Below are 24,038 nucleotides of genomic sequence, written 5' to 3'. Positions count from 1 at the left end.
CTATTCGTGGCGACATACTTATGAGAGTTTGGATTTAGTGCCCTTTTGTCAATCAAGACAAAATCTAGAAATTGCTTGGGTGCACAGGCAGACTTGTGGATTGCTATCTGCAACAAAGTGCCACACTTTGAAAAACTTGTAAGAAATAAACATGAACAAAAGAGTCATTAAATTTAAATTGGCTTATGAACATTTGAACATTTCAAATTCAAAGAAATTTCATTTCATGCATGGATGAAAATTTATTTTTTGTAGGCCATGTAGGGTTTATGCAACTTTTAGTTTGTTGTAATATTTTTTCTTTTCCAAATGTTTAGTTTTTGTTTATATATCATTAAAAACTATAAAAATTTGTTTTGGCCACCTTCACCTTTATTCTTAAATAAATAATTACTGTGAGGGGTGCGAGAACATATTAAAATGTTTTAGGGGTGCAGGGCATAAAAAAGGTTGGGAACTACTGGTCTAGTTAATAGGCTTAACCCTTTCGGCGTGGTTGATGACCTCAGTCGACTTGAAGGCTCAGTGCAGCAGGCAACCTTCCTCTTTCCTGTTATTCTTATGTATTAAATTTAACATATATATTATTGGGTACAATCACTGAATATTTCAGGGACTTTTGTTAAGTTATTGCCGAGATATCATGCTTTTAGTACTGATACCGTAATTAGTTGAAGTATCAAACACATATATTCAGTGCCATGCCAAACATTAAAAGTTGTTATTCAGTGCCAAAAGGGTTAAAACTCATAATAATAGTTTTAAGATTAAAAACAACATGTAAGCCTATAGCTCTAAGCATAATAAAATAAGATCTGCCTAGTACATACGCTTTATGCTAATGTTATGTCTAGATCAGTGATTACATTACTAAGTAAGATAAAGAATAGAGTAAAATTGTTGTGTTTGAATGCAGTACAAATAAGGGTTGGTGGCTTTTTACTTTGCTTATATTGCTGTGCATTTTAGTACAGTTTGTTGTATAAAGATTTATGTGGTTAGATTAGGCTCACAAAAGACACCCTAGCTATGGCTATAACTGTTTTTTAAACGTTGTTTTCATTAAAGAACCAAAATTTGGAGGTATCTAAAATAGTTCCAATTAACTATCTATTTCATATGCTGGAACTTGCCATTTTCATGGCCCCAAATGTGTACAGATTTTGTATTGGTTTATTCTGTAAGATGAACCATCTACTGAGATGCCCATAAATTACACAAAATACTCTCTTTATGCCTTTTGAACTTTACATGACCTAGCAACATAGACTGTGGTAATTTTTCAAAACCTTTTCTTTATCTTTGTCATCACTGTGAAGATTAAATAAATTTGCTTACTTAAATTTACATTCTTAAGATTTACAATCTTAATAAAACATAATTTGTAATATAAAGTAAAGGAAAAATTCCCTCCCCATTACAGTTTTATTAAAGGTAGTAAATTAATATAAAAATCCTTCCAAAATCATTCAGAAGAGTCATTAAGAATACAGTACCCTCAAGGAAGTCTTCTGAGCACCTGTGAGAGGAAGTGACCTGTTTTACTTTCCTCAGAAACAGTTGTATACAACCATGTGAATAACACTGCCTTTTTTTTTTTTAAATTCCTTGATTGGCCTTCTACACTTCTGATTGAAAAGACTACTCAGTAGCTAATGACAGACAGAACCAATTATTTAGGTAATATATTTAAGACTTAGGGTCTAATTATACTTTATGTATAAATTCAATGCTCAAGATAGATTTTACCTGGTAACAGGTATGAGAAATAACATCTGGTTACTTATCAACCATCCTCATGCACTTTATGTGTAAAGTTAGAGGGTGATAGTTGAGATAAAAATTTTATTAGGTTTATAAAGAATCAGAAATAAAGTATCTTGCCTTTTTAACAGTTCTGAGGTAATATTTATTAAACCCTATCAGAAACAAGATATATGTTGTTTACATTTTTATTGTTGTGAGAATACATAAGTGTGATACTTTGTAGTTAGCATAAAAATCTATTTAAGAAAGAGTATTCTTGTTGTGTAATTGAAGAATGGAAACATTTATCCCTTGATAATGATATACTAAATATTAACATGTGTAAGAGTTGGTCAGCTGTCAAGTTTTTTGATGCTCATTGGATGTTTTGGTTTTCCTCTCAGGTGCTATTCTAGTCTTCTTACCAGGATATGATGATATTGTAACAATGAGAGAAAAGATTCTGTCTGATGATAAAAGAATTTCTGATGCAAGCAGGTAAGGCTTTGTAGTACAGGTATTCTGATGTTGCAGATCTATGCTCTTGTGTTTTGTGTAGCCAAGTGGTAGAGACTGTTGGGACATATACTATTTTTTCGAACAAGTTATATGTCATGCTTGAACTAATTTGTATCAACAAGATTAAATGGTTTGGATTAAGAGTCTACAAAGTACAAGAAATTGTCAATGTCAAATTATACTATATATATATATAGTTGACACAGATCACAGGGAAAGCCATATTTTCTTCTGTGTTGAGTTTTCATTATTTGTTCATGCATCAGAAGCCAAGTGGGTTATTAAAACAGTCTTGTTTCAAAGCAAAATACATTAAGTTGTTCAGATAGCAGAGAAATTAAGGCTATTGTTCATATTTTTAAAAATCAGATAGAAAGTAAATCCTTACACATGCTCTGTTTACTTATTTCTTTTGTATTCTCTAAAGCACTTAAGGACCCAAACATTCATATCCTTTATTTCTGCATGTTATTACCAAGCTAGTGAACTTCGACTACAATAGAAATCATTGCATGCATTTGTAGTGGTACAAGTAAAACTAAGTACAAGATAAAACAATGAACAAGATTATTTGTTAGAAAAAATTATGAATTGGTTAGGGCTAAGAATGAAACTGTAACCATTTTTTTGAGTTATAGCAGTGTCCCTTGTATGTATTACAAGTTGTTATTTATCAGTGAGAGCAACACAAGTTTTTATTTAAACTTGGTGCTGGCTATTTAAACATATTTTATGTAATTTCATTTGTTAATAAAAATGTTCCTTAAATCTCACAGTGACAACAATCACAGTTCCTTAGTATGAAGTTATCATTTTAATATTTCTTGTAATAAGATTGTGGCTATGTCTTCTTTATTTTTGCACCTTTATAAGTAGTATAGATTTTTAATTTCTCTGTGTTGTTAAAAGTTAGGATGTAGTCACCTGTGGTAAAATTTGAAATTTCCAGTTTGTTATAGTATGAGGACTTTTATTAATGTGAAAACAAACTAAATGATAACAGCAAAAAGAAAATTGTGAAACTTAGATTTTTGCATATTAATTTATAATATATAATGTGTGTAACTAGTCCAGATTTTTTTTTCTGAAAATGTAAAAGTAATAGATTATTTAGGGCCAGACTTCTAGGAGTCTGTTGAGTGCAGCATCAACTGTTCAAAGAAGGTAAATGCACCTGCTGCACATGAAATGTGCCCACAACTTAAGCTTCCTCCCTACTTCTCACTCGAGTTAACCTTTGGTGAATGTCAAGATCACTTCTGGTTCTTTGTTTAAATGTAAATATAAAACCCATTACAAAACATTTCATTCTGCTTCTAATAATGTAGTTACCGGAGAAGTCATGATTGCAATAAATTATGTACTTGCAGAACTTATGATTATCTTGTTTCTCCTCAATCCTGAAATTTAATTAATTAAAAATATGTTTTATGGCTTATATAGTTTTTACCTTTTGGTTATTTTTAAAAGGTGTGTTACGTATTAAAATTTATTTTGGATGAGCCTTCAATTCATTGTGTTATGTATTGTGATTTAAAATAGCCTAAAACTGAATTAAATTGCAATTTGGATTTAGAAGTTAATTGAATGTCCATGTCCGTATCAAATTTATATTTGCCAACTTTTCTTTCTTAATACATATATTTTAATGTACAAACAACAATACAATTTGTGATAATGGTTATTACAAATAATGATTTATATACAAAAGTTTTACAATCTTACAAACAATATTATGTCTTCTATCTGGTCCAGATTCACTATGAGCAAATTAATTCTGAGTTGATATAGTTACAGTTCACTTAACGGTTAGATAGCTAGTTCTTTGCTAATCACACGTGAGTTTAACGTAAATTTAAACATTTTGTAATGTTTGAAATCTATAAATGTTTCTGTTTAAATATCCATAGTTTCCCAATTAATAAGCATTAATCACAGTTTAGAGTGTACTAACTTTATCAAATCAACAATATATACTGTCTCTCCAAATGCTGCAGTAGCTACCTTTTATAACCATTAGGAGTCATTCTAGAAATTTCAGCAAAAACAACAATACTGGTATTTACATACATGTAATAGCATATTGTTGATTCTTGCATTCAAGAATCTTATACAATTTTAGTGAATAGGTGGGAATTATAAGTTACATACAGTTATAAATATATATTTAAGTGAAACAAATATTGATACTAAAATAACTGTATAATAGTAAATCCATCACAGGTGAATTAGCATTTAATCTGTAATGTTTTTCTTATGATTTGTTTCAGCAGTACCTGAGTGTTTTATAAAAATACAGAACTTAGGTGAAATATGAAACATCTGTTAATAATACCATACTTTTTAAGGAAAACTTACTTGTAGAAAAACTTCTTCATCTTTAAAAGTTGAGTTATATAGATTTGTCACAACTCAAAAGTAGTTTTCTAATTCAAGAATAGGTATTCGAAAGATGCCAAACCAGTATTTATTTATTGGTCCGTAATTAGTTTACTATTTTAAGATTAATGACTTTTTTTTTTGTCTTACGGGAAAGAGCATAGTCTTAAAATTAAAACTTTTACAAAAATGCAAGCAAATGTATTCATTTTGTTTGTTTTAATTACAGATGTAACTTTTTTGTGATACATATGGTTCTTTTGTTTAAATGATAGTTTTGTATATAACTTAATGTAAGATTTTTAATCAGTTTTATTTTATTATATATATCTTCTTTAAAATACGTTACTTTTTATGGTGAAAGATACACTGGTCCTCATGCTAATTGGTTATTTGACATGATTTTCAGGAAAAAATTAGACTTGGACATGATATAAGTAAATGTTTTAAAATTAATGTATTGCATGTTTTAGGTATGTGTTATATACATTACATTCAAGTATGCAGAGCTATGACCAGAAATGTGTGTTCAAACCTGCACCCCCTGGTGTTAGAAAGATTGTGAGTTTTTTTAACCATTTAAGTATTTTTGTGAAAAATAAATTAGCTATTTCTGATTTATTTTGAGTTTATATCTTAGTAAATTTCTTTTCAATAACCTTAAAACACATCTTATAAAGATTACTGTTCTACTTCCTGGTGTTTCAAAGCTGTTACTTGTCATATAAAAATAGCATGTATGATATCAGATGGTGCATGAGGTAATTACAAATTGTAATATCTAAAAGGAACTGTCAAAAATACAAAAATTGAGAAAATTAAATTAATCCAAAAATATTGAAGGTTGAAAAATAGATATAATAATAAAATAAACCCTGAAAAACTGTAAACCTATTTTACAGATGTTTACAAGTTGGAAAACCATAGGGATCAGTTTTTGTCTCTCCTTTTACTTAAACTCCTTTGTTTTCCATTTTCCATTATTTATTATAATTTTTAATTAAATATTTTGTTTGGATTGGTCTTATTTCTTACATTTTTGACTAGTTTTTTTAAAACAATTTTATTAAGAATTTTAAATATTTTGTTCAACTATTGGTATCACAAGTCTTTTTAATATCCTTTTTTAAGTATTTGAGTATTTGTTTTTTGAACTTTCAACAAAATGTGTAAAAACTGGAGTAATTATGTTTTTAACGTGTGTAATGTTTGTTCATTTTATGCAAACTGTTAGAAGTAATATTATTTATTAACACTTGATATTTAAGAACAAATCTTTCTCAAACGTAAGCACTTATCATTTGGTATTATTTAATTTTTTACTTATTGTTTTGGCAAATGTTATTTTAAATACCCAATTGTCTTTGTATTCTTATGTAGATACTTGCAACTAATATTGCAGAAACAAGTATCACAATAAGTGATGTGGTTTTTGTCATTGACAGCGGTAAAGTCAAAGAAGTAAGATGTATTTTTGTGGTTTCATTTGTAAATTCTCTAATTTGTAACTTCAAAAATTCTGTTAATCAAAATAATCATTCCTTATTGAAAATTATAGTGTTCTATGCTACAAATATTCATTTTCTGAACTTTTGTTCTTTGCATATTTTCACAAAAAGTTTCACTGTTTTATTCATAGAAATAAGCTTCTTCAAACAAAGAGATATTTAAAAATACACTTGAGTATATTTCTGACTTTAAAACCATAAGGTAAAAAACTTTTTACTCAAAGATATCTTTCAGGAATGGAAAACTAGCTTAGAACAAATTGAAAATAATTAGAAGATTTAATTAGATCATGCTTAATATTTTAAAAATTTAAAATTGGAAACAAAATTTAAATCTTAAAGCAGTACAAATCCACCTATATTCAGGTGATAAATTGAAATTTAAAAACAGTTATATACAAATGAGAATAAAAAAAAATATTTAATTTATAGAAATCATATGATGCCCTGGTTGGAGTTACAATGTTGAAGTCAGTTTGGGTGTCACAGTCTTCAGCCATTCAGAGACGAGGAAGAGCGGGGCGATGCAGACCAGGTTATTGTTATCACATGTTTAGCCGTACTCGCTTTCAACATCTACAGAGGTTTCAGCTTCCAGAGATACTACGAATGCCAATTCATGAATTGTGTCTTCAGGCAAAACTTCTAGCTCCACCAAATGTTCCAATTGCTGATTTTCTTGCCGTGCTCCTGACCCACCAGCTTTTATTGTAACCAGAAAAGCAGTCACATTATTGAAGGTATCTGTAAATGTTATGTTTATGAAATGCTCCAGAAGGATCCTTTCTTGTGTTTTATTGGGCAGTTATTGATTGAATCTGTTATATCTGTATCTTGAATAAGACAACTACATCAAGCCTTGAGAACCAAAAAATTAATTAAACTCACTTCAGAAATAAAGGAATTCAGTTTTGGTTTTGTTATGAAAGTTTAAAATAAAACTGTAAATTGTTGTGTCCATTCTTAGTAGTATCCTGTACTTGGTACTCAAATTATAGCTAGATGAAGGTCTTACACTAAGTTTCTCACGAAGGTTATCCACAGTTGGCTTACTTGTTTCACTAATTAAGTAATTCATGTATATAAGTTTAATTGTACTAGATCTATTTATATCTATTTAAAAACACTTTAAAACTTTGTGTCACATGATATGTTAAATGCAGCACTGGCTGAATTAGATGTTTATGATGTCAAAGTACTAAGTGTATAGTTTGAAATGAATTAGGTACTCAAATTACTGGTATTGACCAGCTATAATATAAAATAAGAACCTACTATCTTTCTATTTGTTGATGTATGACTTATTTACTGAATCACACAGTGGACCCACTCACTCCTTTCCATTTTTCAAAATGGTTCCTTATATATGCTTACCTGTGTATATGACGTGAATAACCAGTTGAAACTCGTAATGCCCCCCATTGTTATTTTTTCAGCTATTTTCACATGTTAGGATGCTATCTCACTCTCTTGAAACAAGATTTAAAGGTGGTAGGTTCTGTCTCTAGTCTGCTTGAAATTCATATATTTTTTTAACACCAAAATACAAGTTGATTAATTATAATGAAAGTCTAGGGTATTGATATATTAATTATTGAATTTTTGTTTATTCAAATATATATATAAAGTCTGAAAAAATAATTTTGGTTCACATCTTCCACATGTGAAAATTTTTAAGGCTTAGCAAGCTATGTAAAGCAGCAACCAGCTACTAAAGGTCATAACAAGAAGAGATTAGAGATTACTTTACTTCTTCATTTAATCTTCTATATTTTGATAAAAATAAGTTTATCAACTCGTTTTAAATAACGATATTCTATGTACGTATATAGTACGTAGTAACTGAAATATGATTTTATACTACAAAATAGTAGTCCACTAAAGCACAGCCAAGATGGGTCACTTTGTAAAGACTAAAAGCTAATTTTATATTAATGGATATGGTAACATGAATGCACGTGTTCCATGTCATTGTAACTTTTGTACTGTTAGCCAGGCACAGCCAAGAGATAAATACAATAAAAGTAAATTATAATGTTATGTTATTTAAGCAATTTAGTCTACACATTTATGTTTTTTGTACTATAATTTCTAGTCATTCTAGAATGAAAGAACATAATTTATTTCATATTTTTTTATGATGGTTGCAAGGTTGGTCAAATTGACAGACCTCATATAGTTAGGATAGAGAAAATAACAGACAAAATATAAAGTATTACTGAAAACAAATGTTTGAAATGTGTTCAGGAACTTTTGGAGATTACACTAATAATATATGAGATTTTTGGGCTGAAGAATAGTTTTTAATCATAACATAAAACACTTTGCACTCAAACTAATAATGAAACATACTCAATATTTGGACAAATAACTTTTTAGTGAAAATACTTCATTAAAAACTCAGGTTTTTGTGTATAAAAGACTTGCAATGTTTACTAAAAGTCCACTAAATTTTGTGAAAGTACACATACAGCATTAAGAGTATATTATAAATACGTAACATGGAAGTTTGTATATAAACCTGTGTATTTTATACCGAGCCCATAGCAAAAGGGTTAATAAATCTTGTGTTAGTAGTAAGTTTATTCACTTACAAAGGTTAAATACAGGATTTATTTACTGCAGTGGAGAAAGCATAGTTGGTAACTTTTTATTCAAACAAAAATACATCAACACCTTTTAATAGCTTTCAAATGATAACTAAATTCAGTGCTCATAGCATTATGCCATGTTCATGGTTGACCTGGAAAATAATATTTTTAACAATTTACCAAGTTTTACAGAATGTGTAATGATATTCTAATAAATGTTTTTTTGCAATTTTGTGTAGTTGTTACAATTTGGTAGTTTTTTGTTGTGGTTGAAAACTATATAGATTTAAGTGAATAAAACCAATAAAATTTGGATTATGGTTCAAAACTCTGTAAATTAAAACATGTTTATTGTTTAATATCTCATTGTGTACATTTGCTCTCTACAAGTTGTAGACTACAAAATTTATATGTAATTTGACCCAGACTATAGATGCTTTAGACCCATGGGAGCAACTAACAGAGCTTGGTCTTCATCTGTTGGATTTACCCATTGAACCACGACTTGGAAAGATGGTGCTTTATTCTGTTATTTTAAAGTGTCTCGATCCTATCCTCACAATTGTTTGTGTCTTAGCTCATAAAGACCCATGTAAGTATATTCATGTATACATGTTAATGTTTATAAATGTTTTTAAACATCAGATCATTCACAGTAGCCCATTTATGATATCCTGTAAGATCTTTCAAACAGTAGTCCACATATGGTATCACATCAGATTATCCACATAGTATATACTTAGAAACTATGATTTGCTCTATTGTATTATTAATAAGAAAATACATTGGTGTTTTTACGTTAAAGCTATCTTGGTCCTGATGCTAAGGAAACAGTCCATATTTTCCAGAAATAATGTCATATGTGTAACCAAGTTTTTTTATATTGCAAGAACAATGCTTCTGATTGTTAGGTTGAAACATAAAAGTCGTAAGTTGTTTCATATTATTGAATAGCCAATAATATGACATTTAATGCAATACATTTTGTTTGAGCAAAACAAAGTTTATTACTGTATTATACCTCTTTAGAGATATCTTAAATATGTTTAACATATATCATACCTGAGTAATTGGTTTCTTTCCTTTCAGTTTTGTTACCTAACCAGCCTTCTCAGAAAAGAGCTTGTCATGTAGCAAAACAGAAACTTGCAGCAGACACCTTCAGTGACCACATGGTACTACTAAGAGCATTCCAGGTACAGTTACTATCTGGTTCAAATAGTTTATCATGGATGTTGGTTGTAATGGAATGGTTTGCATTACTTATTTTTTGGTTTAGTGAGTTGCATCTTTAGCAGTGTAAGGTAGGAATAATTATTAATTTTTCATTGTTTCAGGCATGGCAGAAGGCCAGGAATGATGGCTATGAGAAAGTTTTCAGTGAAAAGACTTTTATTTCACCTGCCATCATGGAAATGATTGTTGGTATTCGAACCCAGCTTCTCGGTCAGCTCCGAGCTTCCGGGTTTGTAAGAGCACGAGGTGGAGGAGATATAAGAGACTTAAACTCAAACTCTGAGAACTGGGCTGTTGTCAAAGCTGCTTTGTGTGCAGGAATGTACCCGAACCTTATCAGGGTAGATCGTGAAAGGCAGCAGTTGATTACACAGTGAGTTTTACAGTGTGCTTGTGTTCATTACTTTTAATGTGGGTTTTTTAGGGTTTTGTTTATTGACAGCCTTTACACTAGGGTTATAAGTTTTGTAACTTGAAAATGAATTATTTTGGTCACATTTTGTTTAAGTATTTTGAACATAAATTTTTTGTAAATTTCAAGGTTTTCTTGTACTTTAGTGTGATTTTTATATATATATTTATTTAAAACTAACTTTTTAGTATCTGTAGTGTTAACTATGAAACTTTCTCTCTTTTTTTATGATGGGTGCTTGAGCTTACATTTAATTCTGCTTATAAACTATCTACTCAGTAACAGAGAGTATATGATCTAGTTTCAGTCATGTGGAGGTTACATTGTCTTTTCCACTATCAGCAGATAGTGTATAGGACTTCCCATCAGGGTCTTGATGAAGTATATATCTTAGCTTTGAAAATAAATGCTCTTTCCAGTTGAAAAAACGTTGTAAACAACTTTTTAGTTGTTTTTTTCTTTTTAAAAGTTATGAAGAAATGCACAATTTACACTAGAATGCAGTGTGTTGAAAAATATGATAATGGTAATAATTGTGGGTTTACAGAAATGATGGACTAACATTAAGAATGAGTAATGCCAAACAAATTATGAATTTTTTAATGATTCAATACATTATCACAGAAAATATAAAAAAGTCGTACAATACCCTAGTATTTTATAAGTAAGTGCACTGTTTGTGCTTCCGTACATCTGTTTGTCACTTCACAATTAGGAATGACACAAATAACCATCAGGTAGCTTTGTGTGATGTTCAACAAATAAACACAACACTTTTTGAGAGTTTGATTTCCCACCTTGAGCACTTCTGTTATTAACAGCACCATTTCATATTCTTTCTTCAGGATCTTACGTACACTTCCTGCTGAAACATGAAGTATAGCAACAGCTTGTTGCAGTGTGTTTGATCAGCCCAGACATTTAATTTCTTAACACTTACATTGTATTTGAGTCCTAAGAACCACAACTGAATTCACATTATAAAAAATGAGTGTAGTGTGAATATTTCTACTTTTGTAGGATTTGTACCTATTTGACACTTCTTTGATAGTTTGGATGGTAGTTAGTGGAGCTAGGCCTTCCAGTGAAATCTTTAAAACCTATAAATACCTTTACTTTCATTTTCATTCTATATTTACTTTATTTTATTTTTCTGAAAATGGGTCAGATATCTTTTGCAAACTTGTAAGTTTGGAGTTAAACTTATAGTTTAAAATAAAAACTCAGTGCAAATATATTGATGTTGTTAAGATTAGGCAGTATAAATCCTTAGCAATAGAATGATTTTGTAGCATTTTTATGTGAGAGTTTTATTTAAATTTCATTATCAATATCATTTCAGCTTAAATAGTCACCACACAAAAAGGAGATTTTTTTTTCAAGGAAAGTTTTCAGGTGAAAATGTGTAGAGAAATGAACGTTTATTATTAAATATTGGTTATTTATGTGTATAATCAGCTCTGTATTTTGGCTTGTGAAGCCACAATTTGTTGTGTATTTTTAGAAAAAAGTAACTTCTAAAATATATTTTTGTAGTAGTCCACTGGAAGGCTTGTTGCACTGTTAGTTATCAACATGGCTTTATTCTGTAACATTCCCATAGTATTTGCTTTTTATACCCTCTTTTTCTCACCATTTCCATAATTATTTTCCAAGAATTTAGTTCCCAGTTATTTAAAAAGCCTGAATTTTTTTTTTATAATTGTTAGTACTTATAGAAATATTTTTCTTTAACATGCATTCAAGTAAGGATATTTAGGGTTAGTGAGTATGATGGTGAAAAGGGTTACACAGTAGTGTGTTCATAGGCCATTATTGATCATGTAAAATTTGGGTATTTTCCACTGTGTTATATAAATTTTCAATAGGAATTTTGTCTGTCTATGAACTAAAGCAGTGATCTTTAGTCATTCTCCATCTATCTGTCTTTTTCTCCTAACTTGTCTAACCACGAATCATCTTTCTGCCTCCTTTAATGTGTTGTTTGACCGTGATTTGTTCTTTTCCACCATTTTTAGGTAGCATTGCTTACTAACTTTGTCTTCTCTGATACCACAGGGTTTTTCTTCCTATTGTTTTCCATTTCTTTCTTCTCTGGCATTCTGAGTAGGTTTTTAAAGTGGTTCTCTATAGTGCTCCATCTAAGTTGTTTGCTTCTTGCTCCTTGTATCACTTTTTCTCATTTGTATTATTTCCTTCTCCTTGTCTGTGGTCATCATCATTTGAATGCCATTGCTACTGATGCTTCTTGTATTCTGTTCCACTGCATTTATTTACTCCTCTACTCTAACTGGTCTTTCCTTCCTCAGACTTTTGATGTTCAGGATGATAACTGTTTCTTCTCTTATAGCTTTTTTCTTGCTATCTCTCACTTCTGTGATCTTTCAAACCTGGTTGACTCTTGTGTTCTGTTTGGGCTGTTTACTGTTATGTATTGGAGCCATTTTCTTTTGGGGTCCCTGCCATTGTCATTTTCACCCTGGTACCCCTCTGCCATTCTGTTTATACTGGATGGATCTGTCAACTCCTTTAGTTGGTTTATTATTCACTAGTTGTAGATGCTCATAAGCTATTTTGTGTTTCTTTGCATCTGCTTCATCACCTTTTTCATTTTCATTAACCATTGGACAAGATTCTTCCAGCAGACATTCAATGACTCCCCACACATTTTTCTCTCCTTCTCTTCACTGTTAAGCTGTTTCTTTTCCTACAGGATTTAAACTTCCATTGGTTGTCATACTTCACTGATCTTTCTCTCTTTGAAATATGTAAGTATGTTTCCCTTTAATTTCTTTCTCTTTAACAGGATACCATCAAGTAATTGCAGAGATGCCAACCATTACGATTTTGGTGTATACATTACGACTATATGCTCATGCAAACAAATTTTACAACTTGTTGCAACTCCCAAATTATTAAATATTATGTAGGCCTATACAATAAAGTGATAAATTGTTCCCCCAGGGCTTGAAATGGGCGAAAAGAAAATTTCTAGTGAGATACAAATAACTTTTGATAATAAATAAAAGACATAGTCCAAATGGCTACTTGCAATAATCATGTTTGTGCTTGAAATAATAAAAAATATTTGTATCTCCGATGTCTACCAATAGTTTGAGTACGGTGCTTCTCTCTACTGGGTACGTGGGGGAATCCATAGTTATGTCATCAGTTCTTGTCAGCGAATCAGTGCTCACATAGATGGGTATTTCTTGTATTATAAGCGGCATAGAAACACCAATGAGATTATTCACAAGATAGAAAAAAGAGGCCTCGTTCACCAGATCGTGTTGTTTCTGGCAAATCTAAAAGGACTAAAACTGTGATTCGAAAACTTAGGAAAAAGTATAGTGCAAAATATCCAGTCATTGCATCAAAAGTCAATGACAGTCATGCATTTTTTTTAAATTTGTCACATCGATTTTTCTGTGGTGCTTGGCAGGATAAACAATTATTTCAGACATACAAAATCGGCATCTCACCAACAAAAGGCTGAGGGGAAGACAAAAGCCATGCAGATAACGACATTTATGAGTAAGAATTCAGAATATGAAACCATAAATGCAGAAGTGATGTTCACGCAATTCGTCATTGTTCATAATTTATTCCTAGCTGTAGCCGATCATGCAGGACATTTATTCAGAAAAATGTTCCCAGACTCTGATATAGCAAAAAAATATGGCTGTGCTAGAACCAAAACTACAGCCATTGTACAAATGTTGGGTTGTGGAGATGACAAAATGATTTCTTGCATACTTACTAACAGTGCTTACAGTTTAGTCACAGATAGATCCACAGACATGGATGACTCAAAACTGTATCCAGTGGTTGTACGATATCTCTACGGGCTCTTACTACAGTCATTACGCTCAGTTGTGTGAAATAGTTGGCATCTCTGTAATTGGTGCTTTCTCTCAGGGTATGCTTATTTCCCAAAATTGGCATTGAATTAGGATAAAGGAAAATATTCAGCACCACCATCTTGACTTTGCCAGAGCCTACTGTGAAATAAGGTGGTAAGCAAGACTACTTGAGTTATCATTGTGATATACAAACATACTCAGTTTTCTGATCCAGACCATATCAGTTCCATGAACATAGTATGGGGAGAATTCTTACCATTTAGGCTTAGTACAATATGGTGAGAAATGGTGACATCATCATTGTAGTATGGAGCACCTATTGCACAGTTAATCCCTTCCTCCTGCAGCCAGAGACTGCCCACTAGATTTGAAGTGAACACATGCCATATGCTCTGATTGCACCCTAATCACACTGCACATATTGACCCACTGACCACTTTTGTTTAGGTGCTTGTTTGGTCACGATCACATTCCACACATCTTTGACTTTTCTGGCTCTTTTGCCTTTTCCATTTTTCATCTTTGGCAAAAAATATAAAATGGTCAAGATAGGATGTTGTTTCACACGTTATTGGATATCCCAGTCCACGGCTGTTTTCTGAAGAGAGCTCATCTAAGTTTAATTTTTGAACCTGTCCATACACCAACTTAACGTGGAATTCTAACATTTCTATGTGGAGGTGACTTATCACCTCAGAAGTTAACAGTTTCTTAATCTGAAAATGTATTTCTAATAGATACTTCTCACACATTCCACTCTTCCTTTCTCTTTCAGTAGACCCTTTTTTATAACTGCCTTATCTAAGAATGAAATTATCACAAATACACAGGGGAAGTCATTACAGATGGAGGTTGTGTAACTCTCCTGTTGGTAGAGGACTGTTGGTTATAATAATTCTGTCATGCATCATCACAGTTCACATTAAACATATATGTTTAGGTGGCAGTTAGGAAGCCTCATAGGCAGACTTGCACAAGAAGTAGCATTTCTGTGTGTAGAGGTGATCACTCTCTTGTTTTCAGATTGAGAAAATGTTAACTTTTGAACCAGTATTGAAAAATTTAATCTTATTTAGATATGTATGAGCACAGAAGTACATGATTACCTCTCACTTCATGTGATGTAATTATATTCCTTTTGTTTTGATGTGTTTTTGCCAATTTTGATTTTAAAAGATTTGTCTACTGTTGATATTTTATGAGGTTCTTACTTTTCAGAAAAGAAAGCAAGGTACGTTTCCATCCTTCATCAGTCATGAACAGATTACCAAAATCTTCAAAAGAAACTATTGTAAGTGCTCATAAGAGTACTGTTTCTTCTCTTCCATCTGATTGGCTTGTATATGAAGAGATGACTCGAACTGGTCACTTAGCTTATGCACGATGTGTGACGCTTGTGTCTCCAATTACAGTAGCTCTATTTGCTGGACCAGCTCGTCTGCCATTAGATGCTGTTCATGAACCTGAACAAGGTAAATGAAGTAATTGGTTCAGCAATTGTGATGTTGATCTGTGTGAAAGGGCTTATTTTTTTAAATTCTATTTCTTGTTAATAAAACTTACAATACTTACAAGTACCAAGTACATGTTAATAGGATCATTTTGCCAAAGTAATTTAGAAAAAATCATACCTGCTCATGAAATAATATTAATCTTATTTATTGATTGTTTTCAATTAGCTTTTAATATCTGTAATCTTGTGCATATGGAAAGGTGAAAGTATGCTTGTTAAGATCTCTTTTTGTAAAGTTAAATTCAGGTTTTCTATCAATGATATCAGTAAGCTTGGCACCAAAGTCTTTATTATGTGGAAATAGCTACTACAAAGCCTGTAACTTCTAAACAATGTGTATTAACTAGTATAGTAATAAGATAAATAAGATTTTAGGTCTTCTAGATAAGAATAAAACTACAAACCAAAGTTGGTCATCAATTTACACTTTAAGGTGATGATTAGGCTTAATTTTGAATGTCATGTTCATGTTTGGGTTCCTTTTCTTTTTGATTCTTAAAGACTTGTCAAGGAAGATCATTGATAGTTCAGTGGTTAGAGAGGTTATCATATGACTATAGACTAAGTTACATGAACCTTTCTTTTATTTTCCTGGAGAATAGAAGAACTTGAGGAAACAGGATTGATGCTTTTATGGCTGTGAGAGGTTTGGAATCCTTAAAATCCAAACAACTGACAGAGAGACTAGAGGACATTTGATTAAAGTACAGTAAACTTTGACAAGAGTCCGGATAATGTAGTGTTAATACTCTAATACAGTTTTAAGATGTATGAAATAGTTTGCCTTCAGGTAACATTGAAAGAATATAGGAGGAGACCATCTGAGTATCTTGGAGATCAATGTTGTTTATAGGAAAAGATATTTGTTTGTAGTTTGGAGTAAGATGGTAGTGGGAAACAGAACAGCATAGATGAGCCTGGAATTCCTTTGTTGAAAGATATATCTATGTAAATATTTTACAAATCGAAAGTATTTTTTCAACATTGTGTTACAATGTTCTTTTTTGAAATTTTTCTCTTATTCTTTGGTACCAATGTGGGTGGAGTATGTTTTGAAATATGTATTATACCTTTTAATAAGATTAGAAGCTAGAGTAGTATTAATTAATTAATATTAATTAGGTAGATAATGAGGAAAAGTTGGATACGTTCTGTGTGTGTGTGTGTATGTGCAACTTCACAAAATTTTATTTGGCCTGGAAATTTTGGGAGAAAAGAAGCTGGTAAGAATTTGGTTAACTTGTGATAATTTATAATGGCAAAACATTTAAATTTATATAATATAACCAGAAATGAGAATTTTTGTTTAATCTCTCATTTGGAACATTTAATGTTGTGCTCACCTTTGTATATGGACGAGTAAAATGAAGATGAATAAATGATAAATATGTTGATGGTTTAAAAAAAGCCTAGAAAGAAATCGACAATTTACTTGATTACGTGTGAACATTGATTTTTTTTAAATGTATTTAATATTTTTGGAATTTTTTTTATAATTGTGTTGTAATGTGAACACAAGATTTATATGTGCATAGTTGTGTTGCTTAAATATTAGGTTGAGGAATAATTCGTGAGCGTTTTTAAATAATTTCATTCAAGCATTACATGCAAGACTATACAATACTTCAATGCATGAACACATTACACCCAAAACATTTATTATGATACTTTATTTCATGTAATACCTAGGTATATAGTATGCATTGTTTTAAACGAAATTGCAAGAAATTAAATGCAAAAAGCAGATGGTGTCGAAAATGCTCGATTTTGTCCACTTGACATTCCATTTAATGAGCTGAAAATGAAAGCAAAAATTAAAGACATATGAAAATCAAACACACCATCTATTAGAGCAAAAAATTATCTACCAAATGACATGAAATATTTTGTGAAAGCGTTTCATTTATGAATATATTTTTTTAACTTGAGAAAACGCTCACGAATTATTCCTCAACCCAATATGATCCAGTCATGAGATCTTGTATCATAAATTTGTCAAATACATTTGATATGCCCATAAATTAAATAATAGTAATTTCTTCTCTTATTAAAAAAGGCTTGTCAGTAAGAAAATTTACAATTGAAAGTTACATTTGTTTACAGAATATCATTAAAAAGTTATTAAAGTTAAAGCACTGTTTGTTTAATGTTTAGGTCGTTTTGATGGATACATGGAGGAAAGTGATAGTGAAGAGGAAGAAAAAACTGAGGGTCCAAAGTCCATTTTTAAACTTGACGAATGGGTCTGTTTTAAAATTGATCCTGAGGTAAGACATTTTATTTGTGTATTTTATTATTCATAGAATTAAGACTTTTATATCAGTACTCACATAAAGAGTGGATCATTTGTGATAAAAATTATATAATGTGTTTTTATTAAGCTCTATATTATAAAGTTCTTCAATTTGAAAAAAAGTGCAACATGAAGTTTAACTAGGCTTAACTTTCAGACTTTGTTGCAACTCTCATTGTAGTAATTAGTTGCAGTACTAGATAAGGTTAGCTTTATAATTATACAAGCAAGAAAATATGACATCCAGGTGGTGGTTCATTGTTGTTGAGTCTGTTTTACAACTTCAGTTTTCAGAAGGATGGTGGGTGATTTACAGTATTTTTGTTTCTTCTCATGTATTTGGTTTTCATACTTTTTTTTTCCAAACAAAGGTTCAGAATTTGTGTTGTTTATCAATCAACTTTAGTTTTTTAATCTTAGTTAACCATCTAGTTCAAACTCTTTTACTTCAAGTGACATTGGCGTGGCATGGTCAGGTGGTTAATGCACTCAATTTGTGATCTGAGGGTTGCAGATTTGGATCCCCGTCACACCAAACACGCTCGCCCTTTCAGCCATGGGGGCATTATAATGTGATAGTCAATCTCATTATTCATTGGCAAAAGAGTTGCCCAAGAGTTGGCAGTGGGTGGTGATGACTGGCTGCTTTCCCTCTAGTCTTACACTGCTAAATTAGGGATGGCTAGTGCAGATATCCCTCGTGTAGCTTTTTGTGAAATTCAAAACAAACCAAGCCAATCAAGTGACAATATTTCACTTCATCCAGCTAATTTTGGTTTATGTTCCATGAATATTTTCTGATTTCTTTTTTAATTACTATTTTAAATCAGATAATCATTAACTTTGTCCAAACCAGATGCATGTCACTGACATCCTTTTTATTTTATACATTCTTATATTGTACACCAGATAGTCATCAACCTTATCCAAACCAGATGGATGTCATTGACATCCTCTTTATTTTATACCTTCTTATATAGGAAATACTTAACCCAGTTACATGGAACTTATCACTTGCAAGTTTTGGCTTAACAAAGTTCATATTATTTACAAAACCATCTAGCATTTACCTTCATTGTATAAATAACGTCTTTTGTAAACCTTATTTAAACTTCAGAAAATCAGTCTCTCATATGGTACAAATTGCAACTGTTTATTTGGTGTGGTTTTTATTCTATTCAGTTAAGAAAGTGGTTCAACCTATGGACATACTGTATCTTCATTAAGTGTAGTTTCTTTTTATTAAATGGTAAATTATTTCATTCATATGTAGTGTTTTAATATCTTAAATTCAGTAAATAAGAATTTGAGCCACATGAATACTTTGGTGTTATTGGCTGTGCTGATAAAATCTGACGAGACTTGTCTGAATCCTTATCTTATCACAGAAGAAAGTTCAGGTTTCAGAGAGATATAATTTAATATAGAAGCATTATCATGAATGAAAAGAACATTTAATGAAACTGCAAAAACATTCCTACACCTGTGATTTATTCCTAAATCTAGCATACTTCCTATTAGTTTACATTGTATGTCTGTGCAGGAGCACTGGCTAGTTAGTATCTGAAAAAAAAATGTACATAAATTATTAACATCACTATTTGTGTTATGTTAACTGAAATAGTTTATAATTTACTCTGTCTATTGATATTGAAACTTTAGCTTTATGTTAATACTTTAACTGGAACTATTTTCACAATTAAACTTCATTAGTAATTGTTCTGACTACAAGGCTGACATCATGAAAGAGTTGCATGTAATAATAAAACCACTAACAGAAAGGAAAAATCACATGAAAAAAAATTAATACATTATTATGTTCCCAGGGGATGAAAGTCTCTAAACAAATGTAAACCTGCACTTCGGAATGAGCAAAACATTATTTAAAAGTCAATGTTTTGTTGTGTATAAACTGTGTAAAAATGGAAGTTAGAACATATTTTTCATTTTTTATTTAAAAATTACACTAAATAAATGTGACAGAATGATAAGGTATAAATGTCAAAGTATTTTGGAAATTAAAAATTGTTCATATAGTTAGAATTTTCATTTTCACTTAAACTTTAGAAATTTGATATATGCACCCGACCGTCACAGGGTTAAATCGTTCACTTTGTAGTTAAAATACTATTATGTGAAAGAATTTTGTGGAAAGTTTTAGTGAAGTATTGTACTGAAAATTAAGAATTAACCATGTGTTAGAAGTTTAAAGATGCTTTTTGAGCAATTCTTTATTCAGCTTTACATATTCATTAGTGTAGTTCATGTTGAAGATTGTTCTTTCTCCAAAAGTTAGGTTTTTATTGACATATTTACTGATCAAAAATTAAAACACATAAAATTATTTTTTAAAAGTTTAACATTTTATTAGGAGAAAGTATATTTCTGTCAATATTTTTCTCATCAGTAAAGTTTGTTTTTTAAGAAAATGAGTTTTAATAAACTGTATAATATTCTAGAGACTGTAAGTTGATTATCGTGTGAATTTGGCCGCTATAGCTTTCTCGTTTGAGTTTAAACCTACGTCAGAAGTGGCACGCTCTCTTTCTAAGAAGAATGCAATCTCCAGCCAAACCATGGTCACAGGTGGACGAAGCTGTTGTGCGTGCTGTTGTGGGGGTGTTAACTGTTGAAGAGCAAGCACTTGGTTTACAACAACCAGCAGGTATTGGACAACGTCCCAAACCAATGGCTAATGACTTTTGCCCACCTGTTCCTAGTTCTAACCAACAGACACCAATTGGTCAGGCTCCTGGAGCGTATCCTATCCAGGGAATAAGTACTACACCTCTCAGGAGTGGTGCCAGACATGGATCTCTGGAATCTGACCCATCTGATGACAGTTGGTCCAATACCGTAGATACTAGTAGATATTCAGCATCATTTCCTGGAAGCAAGCCTTCCTTTGTTCCTCTGAAGAAAGGAATTATGAAGAAACGTGAGATCTTTGTAGTGTATGGTTATTTGCTAAGATGTAACAACAATAAAAAATTAATAAATGAAATATGTTCTTTAAGCTTTAAGTGTACTTTAAGGAATACAATGTATTAACATGGCCCGGCATGGCCAGGTGGGTTAAGGCATTCGACTCTTAGTCCGAGAGTCACAGGTTTGAATCCCTGTTGCACCAAACATGCTCACCCTGTCAGCTGTGGGGGCATTATAATATCATTCTCAATCTTACTATTTGTTGGTAAAAGAGTAGCCGAAAAGTTGGTAGTAGGTGGTGATGACTAGCTGCCTTCCCTCTCATCTTACATTACAAAATTAGGGGTGGCTAGTGCAGATAGCTCTTGAGTAGCTTTGTGCAAAATTCAGAAACAAAGAAACAAAACAGCATATTAACATAAAACATCAGATAGAAAGTTAAGTAGTTGTTTAAGAAATCAAGAGAAAGTTAAGTGGTTGTTTAAGAAATGCATTTACAGAGGCTTCTGAAATCTTTATATTTTGATTGGTGTCGTTTAGTATTATTTGAAGCTCACTAGCAATAAGTGCATTTGAATTCATCGCCACTTTAGAAAATTAGTGTTTATGTTGTGATTTGAAGTAGATTTTTATAGTTATATATAACTTCAAGTTACCTACTATTTTATGAAGTGAGACATTATGTTGTGTGTTAACAGCTAATAACAAGCTTTTATTTAAGCACATTCTGCTGGAGAGAGTAAGCTAGATACGTCAACTCTCTGTACTTTGTTTACTATAGTTTTAAATGTTACCTACCTTAAATGTTCTCAAGAAAGTGTTTCTTCAGTCCTACTGTGTTTTGAGAGTGGGAAATTCTGTTTCTGTTCAAAATTATTGTTAAATTGTTTTATCTTGTGCAGTAAGAAATTAACAAAAGCCATAATATGAAATATAGCAGGCTAGTTTGTGGTATTTATGTGTTTTTTCTTATAGTAGTAGTGTTAAGATTATATACTATCAGTAATGCAGATTTACATGTAATATATTTAGGTGGTATTAGTGTTATTTTTATTTTTATTATTTTATTCTGTGTCGTTAAATTGTATACTTTACGATTTATTTTTTTATTTTTTGATGTGTAAGTGAGAAGAAATACTTTATTGGAATAGTTGACTTTATTACTTTTAGTATAAACTTGTTATTGATTTTTTTAGGGTATTCGAGAGGTTCTGATGAAAAATCGGATACTTCATCTGTCCGTTCAGCTGGAAGTGGCAGTGGAAGCACTCCAATAAGTCCTTGCCACAGTCCTGCTCCACCTAACAGTAGCACTATAAACACACTCAAAGAAAAATCTGAGTTATCAACGTTTGGTTTACCATTGAGTACACGATATTTTGTCATCAAAGCCAGTAGTCTCAGAGCGATTGATGTTTCTGTAGCAAATGGCATCTGGGCATTTACACCATCTACTGAACGCAAACTTGTGTGGGCATTAAAGGTATGCATGAAACTGTAAAATTATTGAAATTTTATTACTAAATACAATTGTGAATTTCAGTACATGTTTAAAATAAGCTTATAAGATATAATTATTATAAGTTTTCAAACCTGCATTCAGGAATAAGACATCTATGCAGTTTGAAGCCATGTGTATTTGCTGTGTAAAGAACAGTTTACACACCCATGTTCATTTGTTTCAGGATGGAAAAGAGGTCTGTCTTGTATTCTCCGCTCAAGGAAGTGGACACTTTCAAGGCTATGCTCGTTTGATCTCTGAAATTCAGGAACAGAGATCTCCAGAGTTTTGTGCTCCAAATCTTGGAAACTGCTATAGAATAGAGTGGATCAAGCGGTAAGTATAGTGGTTACTTTTAAATAAAAATAATCACAGATTGTGTTGTAATAACATAGTAGAGAAGAAAAATTTATCAACTGGGTTCTAAAGTAAATAAAGTAGTCAAGGTTGATTTTTTATGAAGATGGATAATTAATTAAATTTCTGGATATAAAAATGTGGTAAACAATGTTGTAACATAAGTGAAATTATCACAGATAGGTATTGTAACAACATAGAAGAGGAGAATAATTTGTATTCTAAAGTTACTGAACCAGCCTACATGGATTTTGATGAAAAAAAAGATAATTATTTAAAGTCCAGAATGCAGCTGTGGTGATTAACTTTGTAACAAACATTATATATAATCATTTCACTTGTTTTAATATTATATTTTAAAACAACTGGACTGTAATAAAACCATAATGATAATTCTGCAACAGAAATCTGTGCACTGAGTTTCTTACTTGTTCACTTGCCATCCAGTTACTTTGAAAACTTTCTAATGATGCTGTATTTCCACAAAGTCTTGGTAGCATCTTTGATATTTTGAAATGTAGTGTCAAGACTTATATTTTTTTTGCTTAAACTGATACGTGTATTATTAAAGACCTCAACAAATCAAAACTCACTTCCTTAGCAAAAATCCTTTTATTTTTCACAAGATAAATTGCTGATTTGTATTCTTCACCAGGGTAAAACGTTTTTAAGACAAAGTAGCAGATTCCAATACATCATTTAGAAGAACTTGTATCTGACTGTGATTCAGTGTTAGTAATTTTGATATGGGGAGAAGAGAGTGAGACTAAATTATTAAACTGGTCCTAAAATTTGGGATAAAAATCATACTACGTAGAAATGTCTTTCGCCACGTTGTTTTTGATTTGTCCATTTTGGATTCAAAATCAGAGGAATACAAAAGTAGAATTTCCAAAATTATATCTGTACACTCTTTGAAGTTTGAATAAGAAATGAACAAAGTAAAAAAAAATTTGAAAGAAAACCTTTGCAGTTGACATGAATTTATCACAGATTTTAGGCCTTTTGGTTTCTAATGCTTCACCATTTAAACCATTACTGCAGTGTTAAACACCATTTATTTTTGTTTTATGTATAGTGCCAATCTTCCATTCCAAGTTACCAGGCAGCTACAGAATCCATGGAATGAAAACCGAAAAGTACAGATCAGCCGTGATGGGCAGGTAAGTTTATAATGTAATAATTTCTGAAA

General features: G+C 31.2%; 1 protein-coding gene across 1 annotated transcript in view; it reads left to right on the top strand.

Annotated features, from left to right (window-relative positions):
- LOC143236091 (3'-5' RNA helicase YTHDC2-like) overlaps positions 1 to 24,038 on the top strand; it is an 83,479-nt gene that overhangs the window by 56,992 nt on the left and 2,449 nt on the right. The window contains 14 exon segments of the mRNA XM_076474358.1: positions 2,151 to 2,244; positions 5,118 to 5,205; positions 6,025 to 6,105; positions 6,585 to 6,834; positions 6,837 to 6,892; positions 9,170 to 9,335; positions 9,833 to 9,939; positions 10,081 to 10,352; positions 15,473 to 15,726; positions 17,922 to 18,034; positions 20,560 to 20,998; positions 22,185 to 22,471; positions 22,674 to 22,825; positions 23,925 to 24,009. Of these exon segments, the coding sequence (XP_076330473.1) occupies positions 2,151 to 2,244; positions 5,118 to 5,205; positions 6,025 to 6,105; positions 6,585 to 6,834; positions 6,837 to 6,892; positions 9,170 to 9,335; positions 9,833 to 9,939; positions 10,081 to 10,352; positions 15,473 to 15,726; positions 17,922 to 18,034; positions 20,560 to 20,998; positions 22,185 to 22,471; positions 22,674 to 22,825; positions 23,925 to 24,009 (2,444 nt within the window).

The sequence above is a fragment of the Tachypleus tridentatus genome, chromosome 13, assembly GCF_004210375.1.
Source record: "Tachypleus tridentatus isolate NWPU-2018 chromosome 13, ASM421037v1, whole genome shotgun sequence".
Classification (NCBI taxonomy): Eukaryota; Metazoa; Arthropoda; class Merostomata; order Xiphosura; family Limulidae; genus Tachypleus; species Tachypleus tridentatus.
The sequence above is the reverse complement of the archived record's forward strand: the minus strand, read 5'-3'. Positions and strand labels throughout refer to the sequence as shown.